This window comes from Talpa europaea (genome assembly GCF_964194135.1).
Source record: "Talpa europaea genome assembly, chromosome: 7".
NCBI classification, from domain to species: domain Eukaryota; kingdom Metazoa; phylum Chordata; class Mammalia; order Eulipotyphla; family Talpidae; genus Talpa; species Talpa europaea.
In genome coordinates, this window is record NC_140074.1 from 101,045,514 (window position 1) to 101,067,176 (window position 21,663).

General features: G+C 45.7%; 1 protein-coding gene across 4 annotated transcripts; it reads left to right on the top strand.

The window, feature by feature from the left end:
• Positions 1 to 3,394: 3,394 nt before the first annotated feature.
• Positions 3,395 to 18,483, top strand: DHRS7B (dehydrogenase/reductase 7B; the record flags this gene model as incomplete). Of its 4 annotated transcripts, none has more annotated exons than XM_084239381.1 (6): positions 3,395 to 3,548; positions 8,748 to 8,857; positions 11,612 to 11,828; positions 12,433 to 12,525; positions 15,832 to 15,984; positions 18,105 to 18,483. In XM_084239381.1, 6 exons carry the CDS (start codon positions 3,395 to 3,397, stop codon positions 18,308 to 18,310), a joined length of 933 nt encoding a protein of 310 aa, XP_084095507.1. In that variant the 3' UTR covers positions 18,311 to 18,483. The 4 variants fall into 4 exon arrangements, with proteins under 4 accessions (XP_084095507.1, XP_084095508.1, XP_084095510.1 ...); XM_084239382.1 differs by having other exon boundaries at positions 11,618 to 11,828; XM_084239384.1 differs by lacking the exon at positions 15,832 to 15,984.
• Positions 18,484 to 21,663: the final 3,180 nt, after the last annotated feature.

Genomic DNA, 21,663 nt, shown 5'->3' on the forward strand with positions numbered 1-21,663 from the left:
GCGGGCGGCAGGAGAGGTCTGCGCGCCATGTGGGACCCTCCTCTGGTGGCCGGGGAGCAGCCGGGGATCGAACCGGCACCGCAGAGGCCGTGGGCAGCTTCGCAACCCAGCGCTCAACCGCTGCGCCACCGGGGAGGCCCTCAACACTTGTTTTTATAGATGGCTCAATTTATTTATTTTTTTAAATTGCTTCAAAGGTGAAAGGAATCTGAGGTCAGATTCCATCTGTGAAATGTACCATGTGATTTTGACTAAAGGAGGAGATGGAATGGGGGGTATAAAGAGTGACATATCTGCTCAGAATTGATTTCTTGGTGATAGTCTTGTTTCTAGTTTGAGTTTTCAAAAACCCCTTTAAAGAACCTCTCAATGAAAAGTAATGGGGCAGCTGAATTCCAGAGCTGCAGCGAGAAAACATGAACTTTATGATTGCCTAAGCCCAGGTAACGCTCACCGGTAATGGGACTTTATACCTAGACACTCTTATCTCAGGTCTAGAGCTCCGTGGGCTGTGGTACATGAAAATACAAGTAGAATGGCCCAGCGTGTTAACACCTGAACTGTAACTTCCGCACATTGCTAATGAGGCTGTTTAGTGTAAGGCTGCGTTTCAAGTCTTTTCCCTGTCAGTGAAGAGGGTGGATGACCAGTGTGAGCGCACACATTGCTGTTTAGGCAGTATACTGGGTACTTCCAGACGCCGTGGGAACTGTGGTTTCTATTTCTGACCTCTCCATACCCCTTTCCTGCTTTCTGCTATGACTCAGTGGTGCTGGGACCGTCTCTTCTTTCTGCACACAAGCTGATCTCCAAATGCTGCATATCGTGAACAAGGTTCCCCCCTCTCCTTTTTTTATGCCCTCAATCTTGTCTCCCTAGTTATATCTGAAATTAGTAGTTATGAAGCATTTTGGTGTAATATGCAACTTCTATAAACATATTACAGTACTTGCTGTTTTCAAAGGAAACAGACCCTCTTTGAACTTTTTTTACATAAAGTTATTTTTTAAGCATGATATGCGGCAGTCGGGACACAACTCCTTTCCTCCACGTAGGTGCTGTTCCTTTTGCTCAGAGACAGTTCCCAGACCCCACAGTAATGGGGCTGAGTCATCTCTGTGTAGTTGTTTATGCCATCCTGACTTTTAAGTGTGAGACAAGAAGAAGTTGGTACAGTATCTCTAAGAGCCTGGGGAGGCTCAGGGACCCATGGTGTGGCCGATGCAGAGTGGAACAAAAGTTGGAAGGGCTTTAAGAATTGCAAAAACTAGGGCCTCCCCTGGTGGCGCAGGCGGTTGAGCGCCATGCTGTGAAACTGTCCACAGCCTCTGCGGCGCTGGTTTGTTCCCATCCGGCTGGCGAGGGTCCCACATGGCGCAGCAGACCTCTCCTGTCTTGCCTGCTGCTCCCCGCAGCAGTGTATTTCGTCAGTCTGCCTGCTCTGTTCCCTGCTCTGTCTCTGGTGAATTCTCTCACCCTCCTGCACATCTGACCTGTACCCCGGATCTTGTGTAAATGAATAAATAAATCTTTAAAAAAAAAAAAAAGAATTGGAAAAACTCCCAGATAGGGTCAGGGTTGACAGTATGACCAACTTCACCTGATCAGGAAAATTATCCTGAAAAGGTACCTGCTTCTCCCAAATGAATAGCTTGCTCTGAAGTGTCTTTTTCTATCATCATTATCATTCTGATTTAGTTGTGAAAGTTGGCACTGATTTTGGATTTACTTTATACTCTTTTTTTTTTTAAAAGATTTATTTATTTATTTATACAAGCACTGGGTACAGTCAGAAGCGCGGGAGGGTGAGATAATTCACCAGAGCCGGGAGCAGAGCAGGCAGACTGACGAAGTACACTGCTGAGGGGAGCAGCGGGCGGCAGGAGAGGTCTGCGCGCCATGTGGGACCCTCCTCCAGTGGCTGGGGAGCAGCCGGGGATCGAAACTGGCACTGCAGAGGCTGTGGGCAGCTTCGCAACCCAGCGCTCAACCGCTGCGCCACTGGGGAGGCCCGGATTTAATTTATATTCTAATTCTGTAAGAATTCGCCAGACTGAATGAAGATGTGTGCTCTTCCCATAGAAAGCAGACCTGAACCTCAACCTGAGGAGCAAAGCAGCTCAGTGCGTAGGTAGTTCTGTGTTAGAGTCAGTAGGTTCCTAGCTTTGTGGCATGCACAGAGTTGATACTGTCTTGGAAAAAGGAAGAGTTATTTTTTTAACACGTGGAGTTGAGATGGGACATACCAATGGTGGGTGAGGATTTTACATAGTTATTTCCCATCTGATGAGTACGTGGAAGCTCCAAGTTGGTTCACAGGAACTCTGCGTTTGGTTTTCAGCCTCTTCCTTCCTGAAGAGGATTACTGTGCTCACAGTATCAGTCAGTCCTAGAAGTGGACTGTGGGTGGACATTTGTGTGATAGGCTCTGGCCCACTTGTCACATGATTTTATACAACAAATCTTCCAAAGTGACAGGCATGGTGTTACTCCTCACTAGATGGCCCTTGACTTTCCTCTAACCCTATGTCTTTCCTCTTAACTCTTGCTTTGGGCAGAGGTCATGGGTGAGTGACACGGCATGGGGGCGACTTGGAGAAATAAAGAAATTAGAGGAAGTTGTAGAAGAAACATATATTTCCTAAGAATTGATGACTGGCTGTTGCACAAATATTGACGTGGCTTCTGACTGAACGTGGCTCTCCAATGCCTGCTAACGAGAACTGGCCACAGTGCACGCAGGGCAGTCACTCACTCAGCAGTTTGGGTCTGAGCCCATGCGTGGCAAAGGGCAGCTCTGTCCTGTGGAATCCCCTTTGGGCATCCGTGAGGTCTGAGGCCAAGGCTATACTTGTGGGCCCTCACTAAGACCATCACCCAGAAATACCTGTTTGCTCAGGGAGGAGTATATGGATTGGTATGATTTTCTTTTTAAAAAATGTTTCTAGTTTCATTTCAATTTGTAAAATTTTCAGAGACTGAAAATGTTAGTATTACTTAAGTTCTCCAAAACAAGTTTCTGAAGGAGAATTAGGTGAGTACTGACAGCACTGCTTTCTGTAACTCTCTCTGGGTAGCTAGGTCCTGATGACTTTCTCAATTGTTCTGGGCTCTGTGCGTCTCTGAGAGGCATTGTTTGCTTGGTGGCTCTGTTATCTGCTCAGGCTCGGTGTCCAGTGAGAGAAAACAAGTTCCCAATGCTGAGCAGTCAGCTGAGAACATGGGGCCTGGAAAGATACTTGTGTCTAGACTTGAAGTCTATGCAAGAGAGAGCTGGATTCGTATCAGACTTGGGGGAAGGGTTGGCAAGACAAGACTCTTTGAGTTCTTCCATTTTGTCACTAATTTATTTGGTTTTGATTCTTATAGGAAGGGTCTGCTGAAGATGAGGGTCATGGACTTTGCCACATCAACGGCCATCCTGCCCCTGCTGTTTGGCTGTGTGGGAATCTTCAGCCTCTTCAAGCTGCTGCAGCACATGCGCATTAAGACTTATTTCCAGAATGTAGTGGTGGTCATTACAGGCTCCACCTCGGGACTGGGGCTAGGTGGGTGCTGGGAGTAGTGCTGGCAGGGGGAGGGTAGTTAGTTGGCCTGAGCATGAGGAGCAGCTCAGATGCACAGGGACCCCCAGCGCAGGTGCAATAAGGAAAGTGGCTGCATGACTCAGGGATAAGAGTCTGTCGCTGTCCCTGGTCCACTGGGAAAGACTAAGAGCTCAAGAATAATCTTCTTAGTGTCCCCTGATAGCCTCAGTACTGGGAGACAGAAACTAGTGAGAAAGACAATGGCAAACTGGAGACCGCCTGTTCTACCCTGCCTGCCTCATCTCCCACTAGTTGTTGAAATAGAGGTTTGTATATGAAGGCTCCACATTTTCAAGTAATGACAGCTAGTTTAAAAAGTGTTTTTAATCTCTGTCCTTATTTCTCCACACAAAACATGCCTTTTCCTGGATCTAGGCAGCATCCCCAGTTTTTGGTCTTGGCAAGGTTGAACAAAGAACAAGTATTGCCTCAGCTATTCCTTAACCAGGTTTTCCAGTTTAGTTCCCTTTTAATTTGGTGACACATTGAACTTCCAGTTCCCAGGACTTACTTGTTAGCCTAGGCCTAGAGTCAGTCAAAGCCGCCCAAATGAGCTTTGGTGCCTCCACCATCCCTTCCACAGAGGTAAAATGACTTTGGCAGAGTGTGTGGAGAGCAAATGCAAACATGTAGAGCTTTCTTCCATCTTTCTCAGCATGCACACATGCTCCATACCACACCACACATCATCCATACTTGCACTTAGTCAGGAGAGGAGGCCAACAGGCACCCTGCATTGTGGTAAGCCCACTGCTTTGTCTTCAGATGGTGACAGTACAGCCAACACAGATCCAGCCTCTTTCACATGCAAGGCTCTGTGCTGAGTGCTGGGACAGACAAATGAAAGACAGTCCTTTCCCTCATGTAGTACATGGTCGAATAGGGGAGAGAAGCAGGACTTAGCTCAATAGACTGCCATTTTAGTACTGGGTATTCCACTAGTAGGTAAGGCATGTTCGTAAGTGTAGGGTTGTGCTTCATCTCACTGAATCCTCATCGCTCTGTGCTTCATCTCACTGAATCCTCATCGCTACGTTCAGAGGTTTGACTTGCTCTTGGACTTTTAGTCACAAAGCGTGAAGCCAAGATAAAACATACACCTCAGACTCTAGAACTAACTCAGTCTTATCTTTCTTGAGGAGATGGCCTGGAAAAGGCAGATGTGAGTCAGCAGAGAGGCCAGTGCACATAGGCCAAAGTTAGGAGAAGCATGGTTGTGCAGAGACTGGTAAGCACTTGAGTATTAACAGAAGCACAGAGAACCAATGGGGCTTGTCTGCAGGGTATGTGGCCTATGGTTGGCCAGTGAAGCCTGGTAAGGCTTTAGGTAGCATGGACTTATTTGTACACCACTGCAATGTTTAGGTGAGGTTTTGGGAGCTAACCCTGGGTCTGTCATTAGATATCCAGACCTACATGGGGTCAGCTGCCTCCAGGCCTTTTGCCACTGTCAGTCCTCTGACCTTAGTCAACTACTATATATAGGGGAGTCAGCAGCCACTTCTTTTGACCTCAGAGAGAGCTTTTTTTTTTTTTTTTTTTTTTTTTAAAAGACCTTGAAGGATATTTGAGAATTGACTGAGACACAAAGGTGAGTTACAGGTACTCCAATATGTGGATGTTTGAAAAGGACACTGTCCTCTCCATCATTCCATGTTACCTCTTCCAGACACTAGGACTGTGAGGGGAATAGAAAATGTGATTGAAACAAAAATAAAACATATATACACACACATATATATATATACACACACACACATATGTGTGTGTGTGTGTGTGTGTGTGTGTACACGTGCGCACGTGAGTATAGGCCACTTACTGAATTCCAAATCATTCTGCCCCGTTTAACACCTTAGAGACAAGAGTTGTATCTCTCTTTCCCATCCAGCAATAAAGTAGACCATTTCAAGTACAGACACCCCTGGTTGGTGAGTACCAAGGATGGGTTACTGTTCTTTAGCTTCTAAGAGGAGGGAAATTCCAAGTTGCCCCAGTGGCTCTGCCTGCCATGTCAGCTACCCTGAAGATTTGGTTTATGTCGTGAGTCTTCACAGCCTTCTATATTTCTCCTGTTTTGTATATTTAAACCACATGAGTTTGTTCTTGTATAACAGTGGGACTACTGACTGACAGAACAGAATGTTCTGGATGTCCACATTAGCCAGCCTAAGCCTGAGGTCATGAATAGCTATCTTGATTTACAAACCAGAAGTTCTGGAAAATCATCTGGTAGCCCTAGATAGATGGCACCTTGGGACTGTTTTCCTTTGACCCTCCAGGCTCCCTATATCAGCCTTTTCAAGAAATGAAAGTGGAAACCTTTCAATCTATTGTTTTCATTTCTGTCACTCCCCACACAAACTAATGTCCTCCCTTTTTGGCTTTGCCAGGAAGCAAAGCTTTAGTAGAATATAGGCAGCATTTTCTAGAAGGTGTTTATACACCAGTATGCCTTCTCCCACCTTTGGTTCTGTATGTTGGCACCTTTTGGTGGCATCTCACAAAATGTCCATTGTATTATTGGTCAGGGGAAGACAAAATAGAGTGAGGAAGCCAATAGCCCCATTCTTGGGGAATGGTTAGTACACTGGGTGAGCAGTTCTAGCCTCAGGAATGCAGGCATCTGGCTTTGAGAGCAGCCCTGGGAGGGCTTTGCTGCTTTGCTGAGAAGGCACAGCAGAAAGGGTCACAGGTTGTGGCCCTTACTGGACTGCCCAGGGACTGGCACAGAGGACCTGCTACTGACTGTGCTTTTTGTCAGGTAAGCCAGTGAACAAACCAACCAGATTTTCAAAGATGATATAGCATGCCTGAAAATGTATTCCCAAGGAGCTTTTCTCCTCTCCCCTTGCCCCCCCCCCCGGTCTTAATGAAGTGCCCATCTGGTGTCACCTGAGATTTAGTCTACTTAGCACTTATGTTCAGAAAACTGCATCTGGAGACGTGCAGGGAGGCAAGTAAAAGCTATAAGAGAAGCTAAAGGAGAAGCTGTGGAATGAAGAGTTTAAGAGCTTTCTTGTTTCCTGAAGGTCGCTGGAATTTCTTCTCCCCTCTTATTTTTGAACCCTTTTGGCTCTAAGAAATTTGGACACTTTGTGGGGAAGGCTTGTCAGAGCAATATACCTTACCCAATCCCCTTCCAGGGAAGGGAGTGACATTGACAGCCTTTACCCCTCGGCCCCTTGCTGCAGCTCTCTGGGGCAGTCCTGTCCCTTGTATGAGCCAAGTTTGCTTAGGTACCACTTGACTGCCTGGACCTCAGAGCTTCAGTCTGGAACCCAATGGGCAGCTCACTGACTAAGTAGTCTTCTAGAGGTTGCGGGGTTATATAGACCTTAGTGAGGCAGGCAGGGCCTCTAAACACTCGTATATCAATTTTCACCAATAGTCCGTTTTCAGTCAGTTTTCTAAGTTACAGTGGCGATATGGAAATACAAAACAATTCATACTTTCATAATGCTTTTTATCTACTTTAACTCATTCAATACAGTGCTACTTTTATCTTACAGAACAGGAAAGTAAGAAACAAAGAGATTATAACTTACCCAAGAATAACAGAACCAGTGTCGGAAGTCAGAGTTGAACACAGGAAGCTAGCTCAAGTCCATTCTCTTGACTACTGGGCTTACTGCTCTTCATAAGCTATACGTTCTCAAGGCACTGGTCATTTAGTTAGGTCATATATTGGTGAGCATGAAACAGGAGTACCTGACCTGCTACCTCCCCCCTCACCCTGCCAGGTTAGCCCCAGGTTCTGCTCCCCTCCTTGGCCCCCCCTTATCTCATGTCTGACCCTGGGCTAATCCTATTGATGCTGCTCCCACCACGATTGATCACGGTCCCTCTCTGGGATTTTGCCACCAGAGTGTGAGACAAATTAGAGGCTCCTCTCTTGTCTAGCAGGTGAATTATGTTGATGTGAGCCCAAAGCCACCCACAGCCTGTTCCCATCTTATGGAGAAGCCAGGCCGAGATAACAAAGCTGAGAAAGGACCTGTCAACACAGAGATCCGGTTCCTGCTGCCAGGACCCTGGGCACTGCCATTCCTGTCCTTCCCAAGTGTTAGCCATTTGACCTTTCTCTTCATTCTTGAGCTTTCCCAGAAGACTTCTGATAAATCCTCTTTGTATTTTGTCCCAGTGTAAGTCGAGTCTCTTTTCTGCTACCAGAAGAATTTTGGGTGATACAGATTCCCAAGGAGCTTTTCTCCTCTCCCCTTGCCCCCCCCCCCCCCCCAGTCTTAATGAAGTGCCCATCTGGTGTCACCTGAGATGTAGTGGCGTAGCAGAGTCTGGTCTCCTCCTTTCCTCTTCCTACCCAGCTGGAGGGGAGCTTTTAAAATGCAACTACCTTGATCCTTTGCTGTTATAGGAAACACTCAGCGTGCCTTACCTCTTTATTTATTTATTTTTAAATAAATTTTATTTTTATATTCCCCATACAGTTGCAACCCCTGCCTTACCTCTTTAAACTCCAGCTGTGTCATTTCTGTTAGATTTTTCCACTTTCTGTCCTGGCAGCATCTGGCCATGGCCCCTTGGGTACTTTACTTTGCTCCCTTCACCCTGAATACTCTGGGGAAACAGGCCTCAGACTTTGAGACTGTGGAGGGCCTCCCCACGTCTTCTCCAGAGTCCCATAGCCCTGTGTTTCTGTAGAACTATGCAAATACCCTGAATAGACATGTGCATTGAAGTGACTTGGTAAACAACCTGAGTTTTGCTCAAACACAAACCTTAGCAGACCACAGCATCACCATAGTTGGTACTGCCTGTTCACTAGGGACATCATTTAAGCTCACTGAGCTTCCTCAGTGGTGAAAATGGGGACAGTACTCACAGGGTGGTTCAGAGTTGAAGATCATTTATGGAATGATCTGAGCATAGGACCTAACCAATCTATCCATCACTCCCTGCCTTTGTCTTGCCTAGTGGGTGTCTTTATTCCTCTGACTGAGCTAAGAGCAACAGCAGAGCTCTATCAATGGGGTCCTGACTCCTAGCTCCATGCTCGGCCACAGTAGCAGCTAATGTATGTGTGTTGAGTGTGTGAAGAAACAAATACATAGTCTGAAACACTGGATAAGATTGAACTGAATTACAGTGGGGAAGGAAGACATTGAATTTCCTCAGCTGTCAAGACTCTTTCTTTTCCCTTAGAGTGTGCGAAGATCTTCTATGCTGCGGGTGCTAAGCTGGTGCTCTGTGGCCGGGATAAGGAGGCCCTCGAAGAGCTCACCAAAGAACTCACTGCTTCTCAGGTCACCAAGGTGAGTCCAGGGGGTATTCCGTGGGGAAGGAGTACAGTCCATCTTCTCCAGGCAGCTAAGGAGATGGTAGCTCACTCCTGGGCCACTGACTGTGGAGCGCATCCACATGGTCGCCTTATGCCAGGGAAGTAGCAGGTCTCTGTGTAAACTCAGCTCGAGGCTTCAAAAGGAAGAATTATCATGTGTTCAAGTCCCCACTCCACTACTTACTAGTGCTACCCACTAGCACTGCAAGTTTAGCAAATTCACTCTCTGAATGCCTTCCCCTCCCTCTTTTACCTCACTAATTCCAGTGTATCTTAGGGGGCTGGGGATGATAACTTTTAATTTTTTAATTGTGGGAAAATATACTTAACACTGATCATTTTAACCATTCATAAGTGTATAACTCAGTGGTATTAAATATATGCATAGTTTAGCCATCACCATTATCTATACCCAAAACTCTTGTTTCCAATAAAAATCTGTATCCATTAAACAAAAATTATTTTACCCCTTTTCCCCCAATTCCTGAATAAAGGCTATTTTACTTTCTGTCTCTGGATTTGTCTATTCTAGATATCTCAATGTAAATGGGAAAATATAGTATTTGTCTTTCTGTGTCTGGCTTATTTCACTAAGCATAAAGTAGTTGCGGCAGATACAGAACACTTGGCTTACATTTTTTTCCCCAGCATTATAAATATATTTACCCTCATTGTCTTCTGGCTTCCAAAGACTGTTGATGAGAAATCAGTTGAAAATCTTATGGAGGATCTCTTTTATGTAAGGAATAGCTTTTGCTACTCAGGATTTTGTCTTTTGGACAGTTTGATTATGTCTTAGTGTGGGTATTTTGAGTTTATCCTGCTGGGTTTTGAGCTTTTTGATGTGTAGATTCATGTATTTCATTAAGTTTGGGAAGTTTTCATTAATTGTTTATTCAATGATTTTGCTTTCCCCTCGTTGGTCTATTTAATGATGTCCTACAAGTCCCTCAGCTCTGTTTACTTATCTTTACTTTTCTCCCTTTTATTCTCAGATTTAAGTTTACTGAGTCACTCTTCTACTCTTTCAAATCTGCTTTTGAACCCTTTCAGTGTATTTTTTTTATTTCAGTTATTGTACTTTTGAACGCTAGGGTTTTTTATGTTTTTTTTTTTTTAATTTTTTTAGCTCTTTTTTTTTTTTAATAGAGGCATGTTTTATTTATTTATTTATTTATTTGTTTGTTTGTTTGTTTTGTTTATACATGCACTGGGTACAGTCAGAAGTGCGACGCCCTCCCGGCTTCTGACTGTGCCTAGTGCATGTGTAGGCCAAACAAACAAACAAATAGATAAATGAATAAGACATGCCTCTAGAAAATTAAAAAAAAAAAAAAAAAAAAAAAAAAAAAAAAAAAAAGAAGTGCGGGAGGGTGAGAGAATTCACCAGAGCCAGAGCGGGGAGCAGAGCAGGCAGAAGGACCGAAGTACACTGCTAAGGGGAGCAGTGGGCGGCAGGAGAGGTCTGCGCGCCATGTGGGACCCTCCTCTGGTGGCCGGGGAGCAGCCGGGGATCGAACTGGTGCCGCAGAGGCCACGGGCAGCTTCGCAACCCAGCGCTCAACCGCTGCGCCACCAGGGAGGCCCGGGTTTTTTATGTTTTATTAATATTCTTTTTTATACATAAATTTTCTGTCTATGTCTTCCCATAATACTTTGAACATTTTTAAAATAGTCTGTCTAGTAAGTCCATCATCTGTATTTCCTCAGGGATTTACTTATATTTTTGAGTATCAGAAAAAATAGGTATAATTCCTTTAAATCTACTGGAAGCCCCTTTAGATAGTGGTGATTGAATAATACTAACCTGCCCCCGTGCTGTACCTTGGTAATCAGAGCAGCAATCCATCTTCCAAACACAACTCTAATATTTAGAAGATAAGGTCATTGTTGCCTACCTTGGCTCAGTTGCAACAGAAATGTGGGGCTGACTTTCCCACAACTGCCTGCCATGGTGCTTGGAGGGAGGGGTGCCTGCGGTTTGATAGCTACCACCAAGCTAATAACTGAAATTGAACAAAATTATCATTTGCCAACCAGTCACTCCCCTGCAAGCTACCAGCATTTAGATAGACTACAAAGTTCCAAATAGTCACTGCACAGAGTTTCTGCTAGTATAGTTGCCTAGGTGCAGAGACTGATTCCTGACACTTTCTACTCTGCCATCTTCCCTGACTTCACATCCATCCCTGATCTTTTATTTTTTATTAAATATGCTCCTTTGAGAAGCCTTCTAGGTTAGATTGCTCAGTTGTTCATTTGTCTAGCATCTTATACTTCTTTAGGGCATTCTTTTAATTTTAAAATTCATTTGTCTTCCCACCAGACTGTATGCTTCAAGACAGTCTAGTGTCTTGCTTTCTGCTGTGTCACCTGGCTCTTTGGGGATATATAAAAAATGTTTCATGAATAAATGAATAAAAGTGACTTAACCTGAGAAGTCTACCTGCTCTCAACTGGGGCATTGTTTAATGTAATGACAGTGTATAGCGCTGGAAGCAGAGAGAACTGTGATTAATTAGCTGCATTAATCTATACCATACATGATCCCTGTCCTGTTCAATGAAAAGTTGCCCAGGCCAGGTGTGAGTATGTTAGGCAATATCCTGCAGGCCACATCTCTTCAGAAAAGAGTTGCTGCAGGCTTTGTCACTTTGTGGCTAGGGGGCCACTCCCAGGACTCTGAAAAGCAGGACATGTGGTTCACATGGTTTGTCACCCTGTCCAGGTGCAGACACACAAGCCTTACATGGTGACCTTCAACCTCGTAGACCCTAAGGCCATAGTTGCAGCAGCAGATGAGATCCTGCAGTGCTTTGGCCATGTGGACGTGCTTATCAACAATGCTGGCATCAGCTACCGTGGCACTATCATGGATACCACCATTGATGTGGACAAAACAGTGATGGAGACAAACTACTTTGGCCCAGTTGCTTTGACAAAAGGTAACCATCTTGGACTAAAGGGAAAAAAGAGCACGATATGTCAGCATTCTTTTTCATCAGTTGCCTGTTTCCTCATTGTTGCCTGTTTTCCATTCTCTGTTTATCTGGCTTGGGTATTGTCATTACAGCTTGGGTGTTTGTTTTTCCTAGCCTTTTATTTCATTTTCTATATCTGCTTATAACCTCAAATCAAAATTTTCTTCTCACTAACACTTCATTTGTACAGCATTATCTCCATTTCTTTTTCATCATGTTTGCAAACCATACAACATTTTGTATTGATGGGGATGGGAATATTTTTATGTCCAGCCACGGATTTCACTCCAGAGAAAAGCTCTCCCTAGGAAAGGAACTAAGCTGAGTGTTAGTGGTGACTGGGCTTCTATCTGCCTCCCACCCTGCCTTTTTCCTCCTTCCTTCTGCTGGCCTGCTAGCTGTCTGCTGCATAGGAGGCCTGAGAGTTCCAGCAAACCATGGTCTGAGAGTCCTACATTATTCCCCTCCCTCGGTCTAATTGAATACAGTAGGCGAGGTGGCTGTCTTCCAGCGTTAGGTGTAGGGACCCAAAGAAAAGCCTTCTAAAACCTCTGCCTTCTTTCCTTAGCTCTCTTGCCCTCCATGATCAAAAGGCGAAAAGGCCATATCGTTGCCATCAGCAGCATCCAGGGCAAAATCAGCATTCCTTTTCGATCAGCATGTAAGTACTTCTCCCTCCTCCAAACGTTTTTTTCTTCCTAATTTTATTTATTTATTTATTTACTTGTCTTTTCTTCCTGATTTTAAGGAGAACACATTTACTACCCAGAATTCAGACAGTAGAGAAATACTGCAGAGTGGGAAGGAACTTCATCAGAATGTGTTCTGAGCAGACAGCCCATGTTCAGAGCCAAGCTCCAATCCTTACCCCAGAGCCCTGTACCCTAAATCCTCAACCACAAAATGGAGACATTGGAGCAAAATGGAGGGCATTCTCAGCCTGGAGGTCTGCTAGGAAGATTGAGTTACTCTGAGTGCTGTGACCAAAGTGCTAGAGCAGCCCCAGACATGCATTATGTTATCAGCCCACGGACACTGCTTCTTTGTCACTTGGCCACATATGCCGGCGAACTGTTTTCTGCATATAATCAAACATACAAAAGCAGGATCATATTGTGCAGACTATTTTATGTCGTTTATTCTATTTGAGATTATATCAGCATTTATGGATTTATCTAATTATTTTAAGTGGCCCTATAGTTAACTCATTGAATGATATGACATCCGTTAGCTGTTGTCCTTGAGGATTTTTTCTTTCAGTCTTTGACCATTAGTGGTGATGTACTTCCTAGAACATCTTTGAGCAATTTGATCTCTGGGCACTCATGGAGGGTTTCAGTAACATAAATCGCAGAAAGTGGAAATATTAGAACTCAAACATTAAAACTGCCAGCCTGACTTCCAGTTCACATCATCACCTCTATGAATGAGAGGGCTTTGCCCACATTTTGAGGTATTATTTCATTTGTCTGCCTGCATCATGTACCATCAAGCAAAAGCAAACAATCTGGTTTTGTTTTGCTTTTGAAAGTTTTTAAAGGTGATTTCACAAACTATCTTAGTAGCTCTTTGTGCATCTTCTGGCAGGAAGTACTGACTTGTATCAGACTCACCTGCTCTCACCCACCTGCAGGCCTGGCAGGGCAGGAAGGATAGCAGAGTCCTGCTAGCATTTTGGAAGGACATACAGTAACAAATACCCAATTGGAGGATATAGTGTAGCCAACTAGCTGGGCTGGAAATGAAACCAAAACGTATCTTTGTCTCAAGACATGAATCCTGGCTGTACCTTTTGGTTCTGGTTGTATGTCCTTGAAAAAGTTGTTTAACTTGTTGGACCTCAGTTTCCTTACTTATAAAATGAGACTTATGATCACGATACATGTTCACAAATCTATTTTTAAAATATGAGAAAACTGGAGATGGCAAGTCTTTTCTCAATTGTAAAGGGCTGTATCCTATTTGTTTCTGTGGTGGTTGTTGCCTTGTGTGCCAGCATCCTGTGTCAACTCCGATAGCATCATAGGATGCTATCTCAGACTGCTTGAATGGCTCAGGAATGTGTGTGTATTTTATATAGCTAATAGATATATAGATATGTAATTATATATAATATATATGTAATTATGTAATCACGGGTGATAAAGAAAATGAGGTGAAATGTTATAATAGATAATCAGGATAAAGGTAAAAGTAAGTGAAATATTCTTTGTACTAAATTATTTCCAAGTTTTACTTTGATTTAATCTCACTGGTTTTTGTTTTCACTTTGCCTGTGACTGTAGCTGGTCACACACCCTTGGTCTGGACACTTTATAACAACCAGGGTGAGTGTGGCCGTGCCTCCTGGGCCTGGCAGTTAACTCTGACAAGCAGCGACCTTCTTATCTGTAAAATAGGAGGGCAGCTTTCTCTCCCTTGCTGGCCATCATGAGGGAGCAACATGCTCAGGTGGTGAGAGAAGGTCCAAGTGCTGTTAGTAGTGGCATAGCCTGGTGGAGGACCACAACCCTGTAGCCTTAGGAGATACATTTTCAGAGTGCAACCTTCTATTCTGGGGACTCCCAGCATGATTCACTCTTCTCAGTTGTTGCTTCTGGGCTGCACCCCAGAATCACCATTGATAGGAGCAGATCTCCGTACCCAGCTACCTAGAGTCTTATTCATTCAACCTTCTCAAATCAGGGCAGCTGGCCCAGAAAGGCACTCAGCACGTCAGACACTGGAGTTGCATCATGTGACTTGCTGGTGATATTTCTTAGCCTTTTCACTTCCTAGCTTTTCCCCTTCCTGCTTTTTTGACTGATGGATGCCCTTCCCCCCCCCCCCCCCAGGGCTAAAACATTTAGAATTCTGAATTGGAGGAAACTGGGTTTCAGTGGAGAGACCATGTGTTTCCCACTAATGTCCCTGTAGGGCCACTGTGCTTCCCTGAGACTTAGCCATTCTCGGGAATTAAAGCGAACTGCACCATTGTGTGGCACCATTGGTGCAGAGCAGAGGCGGCTCTGTTTCAAGCTCCATAGCTCTTCCAGGTGAAAAGCCACCTTGGAAAGGGAAATGAAATTCCTAAGAAAACCAGGAGCCAATTTTATACACACGTTCCCATGAGTGCCGGAGAACATACTCTGCAAGGCCAAGAACTGGACAACTCTGAAGGTCCACTGATGGGGCCACTTCTCTAACTCTGGTGACCCATGGAGGAAGAATATGGTGGGTCTGCAGGCAGCATAGAGGTGGTCCAGTCTCACTAGGTGATGAAAGCTACTGGTGGGAATAGTATGAACAGTATTTCTGAGCTCATTTCTAGGCAAGTTAATTATGTGTAAGATCATATATATATATATATGGATATGTGAAAACAAATCCTGGAGGCTGTTGGTATTGGTCACCTCTGGGGATGGCAATGGAAAGGGGGAGGAGGACTTTCACTTTATATCCTTCTGTAGTCATTGTTTTACTCACTAAGTATTGTGTGCTTGTTTTTGTTCTTTTAAGTTGGAATAATTTCAGATTTAAAGAAGGGTTGCAGGAATAGTACAGAGAACGCCCATGTGTCCTTCTTCACAGAGATTCCCCAGTTGATCATGTTTTACATTTGCTGTAGCATGTTCTGTGTCTGTGTGTATAAATGCACATATAGGTACATTATAAATGTATAATTTTTCCCCTGAACCATTTGAAAGAAAGTTGAGAGCATGATGCTTCTTTCTTCCTAGATACTTCAGTGTGTTTCCTAAGAACAGTGACACACTGCCCTTCTCTAAATAGGAAGTGAACTACATATTAAAAACAAACAAACAAACAAATAAATAAATAAATAGGAAGTGAACATTGCTTTAATACTGTAATCTTAAATTACAAAATCAGATTTTTAAACAAAAGAGAGTGAATGGAATGAATGTGTGGGCTTGCGGCAGGCCATGTCCCAGCTCACTCACCTGCCTCTGGCCACCTACCTTTGCAGACTCAGCCTCCAAACATGCAGCCCAGGCATTCTTTGACTGTCTTCGTGCTGAGATGAAACAGTATGAAATTGAGGTGACTGTGATCAGTCCTGGCTATATCCGCACCAACCTCTCTCTAAATGCCATCACTGCTGACGGGTCCAAATATGGAGGTAAGACTGCGGTTCTCTTCTGTGGGAAGCTGTGGGACAGCCGGTGAGACGTGCTGCTCTTGCTTGTATGATTCTTTGATCCTTTTGATTTGGAATATAGTTCTTAAAACCAAAAACTTAACATGGGTGTTAAGAGATTTCTAGAACATTGATTAGTCTTCATTGACCATGAACCATCCTTAGCCCAAGCATCACCACTGTAGCTCTCAGAACAGATTCTCTATGAGGCAGGAAAGGAAGTTCCCAAGCTGAAATGCTGCCAGACTCCAGCTACCCAGTCTCGGTCAATTAACCTCATGCAAAGATGGGTTACTTAAACCAAGAGGTTCCTGTAGAGACTGGACAGGACACAGTGCAGGTTTTCTATGATCCAGCAGATGGGGTAAAGGAGGAGAGTTCTAGAGTCCTCAGTGGCTTTTGCAGGCTTTTACTGGGATTTACCAGGTACACGGCAGGCAGGGGTGTTGGGGGGCCGGGAGGCTGGCAGGCCTCCCAGTCACCAGCAAATCCTCAGTCTATTGGGCTCTCTGGCATTCTCTGGGGGTCTCTTCTTCTTTTCTCAGCTTCCGTTCGTTCTTGGCTTCTTCTTGGCTTCTGCTGGCGTCCCCATGACGCCGCCCTTAAAAGCCCAGTCTTTCAGCCCAGGTGTACCCACTTCAGGGGCCCGCCATCAGGCATGCATTCAGGACCACAGGGTTCCCTCATCTATCCTAATGGTGGGAGGGCAGAAAAGCCTGATACATTTTACCTACCCTACAGTTCCTCATCCAGTATGCTTGAGAAATGACTGATTCCAGGGTCATCAAAGCAAACAGCCCAGTCATTGGGAATGTGGTTGGGGACACCAGTCTCAGAATTGCCAACGGGCTTCAGATGGTCCTGAGTTGACCTGCAGCCCTTACTTGGGCTGAAGGCTTGGTCCCAGCATATAGGCCCCAGTCATGCAGACAAGGTGGGCTCTGCCTTTTGGGTCACTTGACCTACGTGTATAGGCACTGAGGAAATGACTTTGCTTCCCCACACTCTGATGGGGTTTGTCCACGGTGGAGCATTTACCCTGTCACTTATGCCTCCCAGATATGATCTCTGGGGCTGTGCTGTGGCGTCTACCAGGAGCCTCCTGGCCCTGCACCCACCCCAGCTAAACCTGAGTTAGACTGCCTGTGCCTTGTGTGGCAGCTGCTCTGTCACTCAGCAAGTCAACAGAAACCATGCAGAGGTACAGGGCCAGAGGGCCCCACCCCTATTTTTACCTAGACGAAACCTCTTTTATTCCCTCTGTGGCATTTAAAAATAAGTGACAGGAACCACATATTTTTTTAACAAAAACGCCAGAACAGGTACTGGTGAGGAAGCTCAGGCAGTTTGGATAGTTTACGAATGGATTCAAGTGGTCTGGGTTTGTGATTTCCGTTCTGTGCTTGTCAGCTGGTCCTGTTGTCAGCAGACTTGTCAGATTAGGAAAGAAGGAACATCAGTTGTTGTTAACCAATCTAATGCCTCCTAAACTCCCCACAGCTGTCTCCTTTAATGCTAAAACAAACCAAGGATTTCTTTCTATTCCTATTCAGTGAATCGGAGCCGCTGGGAACTGTGACATCTATTTCTTCCACCTCTTCACTTTCACCTCATTGAGTTCCTAGTGCATATGGGGTTACAGTCTTATGTCCCCTAGCTGGCAACCCTGAAGCCAAGCTACTTCAGACAAAGTAGGCTGATTGGTCAGCATCCTTAGTCACCACTTATTTCAACAGGCAGGAAGGACCTCCTCAGGTATGGTGAGGGGCTCACTCTCGGAGACTCATCTGAACTGGCCTCTGCCTTTGTCATAGACCACCATGCAGATGGACTGACGTGGGTTCTGAGCACTGAAACGGGTCCACTCTCCCTTGTTGCCCTGTCCTACCTACATTTCCTATATCCCTTTCCACTCACAGGCCTGCAGCTGATCCCTCGTTGCCTTAGAGTACAGCAGTCAGGGATGGCGGCACACTACCTGCCTCCTGTTAGGCTTCATGGGGAAACCCCAACAAGCCTACCCAGCAGCCTACAGCAGCTTAAGTCCTCAAGAGAGAGGGAATTCTGCTTCCACATTCAAGTGTTTCTTTTGTTTATTTTAGTTATGGACAAGACCACGGCCCAGGGCCGTAGCGCTGAAGAGGTAGCTCAAGATGTTCTCACCGCTGTGGGGAAGAAACAGAAAGACGTGATCCTGGCTGATCTGGTTCCTTGCTTGGCCATTTATCTTCGAACTCTGGCTCCTGAGATCTTCTTCAGCCTCATGGCCTCTCGGGCCAGAAAGGAGCAGAAATCCAAGAACTCCTAATGCCCAGCCGGGTAGGGGAGCAGCACCTGCTGACACTGCTGCTCTGAGGCTTGACTGGATAGTTGTCGCGGGTGGGAAAGATAAAAAGATACACTTCTGCAGACCTCTGGTATGGCCCCCAAAAGAAGAGAATGGGACCAAAAAGACCACCAGCTTCTTCCCATGGGTGAGGGTGAAGGAGTAACTGTGGAGCTGGGTTTTATTTCAAAATGAAATAAATGAATGTAACAGTAAGTCCGTAATCCTCCAGAAATACCTCCTTTGAACTATAGCTTCCAGCTAGAAAGTGTTTCAGTCTTGTTATCAGAAGCCATCCGGACATCAACGGGCCCCTCTTCTCATATCTGGCTTATCCAAGACCACTTACGTGGGTGGAGTCTATCTCTAGGCTCCAGCAGTATCTCATTCAGTACCACAAATGGACTGTGATCAATCATTTGGCAGCCCAAGTGACCCCAGCTTCACCACCTGAAAGGAGTCCCCGGGCTCCCTGGTGATTCTTACCCTGTAGAACCAGGCATCGCCTCAAGCAGATGAACTTTCTAAGTAGATGGCAGCCCAAAGGCAGGTTGCAGACTCACATGATCCCATTTATCTAGAAAACACTCAACACAGGTGGGGAGGGACTCTAAAGCAGTACCTGCTCCCCTGGTGGAACCAGTCTGTTTATTAGCTGTGACTTTGAAGCATACCCAGAAATACCTGCTTCCATCTTTCTGGTTTATTTAAAATACATGGTTGTGGTTCATTGAGTTAACTTCCTATTTGAAGTTTAGGACAAAACTTAACCATCATTGAAATTGACAGTGGAAACTGTGGGGCCATTGTACAGGCTTATCCAGGTTGGACTAAAAACCTAACATCATATTGTCATCTTACACTATATCCTGACTTTGCGTTATGGTGCTTGTATTTGAAACACCACCCTGGAGTTAAAAATGGCCATAGCCAGCCCATGTTCAGGGTATTTGAGGCTGTTGAGTGTCCTGGGAATAGGACAAGTGGATGGTTACACCTAGAGGCCTCCCAGCTCCAAACACTCAACCATACCAGTGGCTGACAGGTGGATTCAGACGTAACAGGTGGCGCTTTACTTTCCATATAAACATCTACCTCCCTGGCATGAAAAGAACAATCTTGGTGTTCATGTTAGAGCTGGGGACGAGCTAGAGCCAAGACAGTGGGGCAGCCACTCGAGAGCCTCGCCCAAGTCCGAAGTCAAATTAGATTGCCAAGTGTGCAGCAGGTCCTCAGTACATGGCAGCAATAGAGGAAGCTGGGAGCGAGAGAACATCTTGCCTCAGCACCCTGTTGATTAGCCCTTTCAGTGGGGGCCACACCTAGGTGCAGCCCTTGCCTTCCTGTTACCTTAAATGGTCAGCAACTGGCCTGCTGATAACACTATCCTGAGGGATTCAACATAGCAGCCACATCCTGTCATCAAAAGATGGCATCACCTATGTCATTGAGGTAGCGGGTTTAGAAGCCACTGTGACAGTGGCTGTGACACACGATCCCTCATGCTGGTGTGGGCTGGTACACAAATCGTGAAGCGGACAGTCAGAGGTGTTAGTGATGCACTCACACTGCTGACACTTGCTCTTTGTGGCCTTGGAGGCAGGAAGGCAAATGAGGGGCTGCAATTCAATGTTCTCTAATGTCCTTGTTGTGCCTGAAGTGATCCTGAGAACAGTGGTTTGGCTCAAGGAGGAGCTGGTGGAGCCTGCCGGCTGGTGGTTGAACAGAGACCACTGCACTTTCCTAGCCTGGTTTTCCCACAGCAGGCTCATGCTATGAATCCTTGCCCCCAGGGCTGGTGTTGCTGCTGTTGCTCCACTTTCCCTTTTCTGTCATCAAAAGGTGTTTTCTCCTCTATCACCCTTGAAATCTGCTGGGGAGGCTCAAAATGCATGAAAAGAATTGGCTTTGCCTGCAGATAAAGTTCAAACAGATTTTCCACACTGCTCTTCAAGCCTCGAGTCTTTTCCTAGTCTTAGGGCAGGAACAGGCTCTTTTGCTTTATGCCAGAATCTGAGACTGCAAAGTAAGACCCACTAGGTTTCTCCAGACAGCAGCACTGCTCATCTGTGCAGAGTGGTGCTGCGCCTCGCGAGAAGCTGAAGAGTGAATGTACAGCCTCTGGGCACTGCTGCTCCCAGACTATGCTCTGAGCTCCCTAATCCCCCCTGTCAGAGACTCAAAGCTGCTGCACCAGATGTGAACACTCTGGAGGGAACTGACAGACCATCATAACAAGGGCAGCGCATGTTGGCCAGGGTCTGCTCCTCTACATCTTTTACAAAAAGGCTTTTTGTTCTCCACTGAAATTGGGGTAGTAATAGGTGGTTAACGGCATGATCCACTCCCTGAAATGGCACACACAGGGCTCATGTAGATTTTGCAGAGGTGAGTCCAGCTAACTTGGCCTTTGCTTTCTCAGTTGGCAGTTACTTAATGCTGTTTCTTTAAGGACGCTGTGGCACGCCACAGATGAACAGAAAACCCACTTATGCAATGCTAAGTGGGAAGGTGGCAGAAATAAACTAGTCCAACAGAAGGGAGGCCCTCCAGACATGGAGGTGTGGCTACTGCTCTCTGGCTCACTTGGGCGGTGCTCACATAGAGATCTGGAATCCAGAAGCCCTACCCTGCGGCCCACAGCCACATCAGTCCTGTCCTTGGGACATGTAACCAAGATGGCATTTCAGGATCAAGGCTAGTCCACCCAACAAGAAGCATTTTGCTCTGGACAGCTGAAGGCACCTGGCTTCTATTTCGGGTGAGGGATTTTCAGCTGATCTGAGAGGGCCACTGCTTGTCTGTTTCCAGTCACCTCCCCATGAAACCTGATTTGCAAGCAAGTAGAGCTTGAGGCACCCTTTACAAATCCTGGATGGTATAAAAACACCTATCAATCTCACCCCACGGGCTCAACAGCCTGATGGGGTTGTGGGCATGGCAGCAGAAGGGAGGTTTGTTTGTCTGGGATCACTACCAACTTACCCCTGTTCCAGATGGCCGGGCTGCCGTGTAAACAAACAGTAGCGTGCACCCAGCACCACTTGGCCACCCTGCACTCAAATCAGTCATTAGTAGTCCCTCTAGGGCCCTTGGAATTTAAGTTTCTCAAACTCCTTGTGGACCACAGGTCCTTTCTGAAATTTTTTAAAAGCTCTGGATCATCCCCCTATAAAAAATGGCTCAGTCACCCCCGAATGCCTTTCTCTGCACCCCTTCATTACTCCCCAGTACCAGATTTCCCCAATGGAGACTCTAATTAGATGAGAAATCAGTCTGGGTACCTCTTCAGAGGGACAATCAGAAGTCTGTACAGCTCTCCAGGGATGACTGAG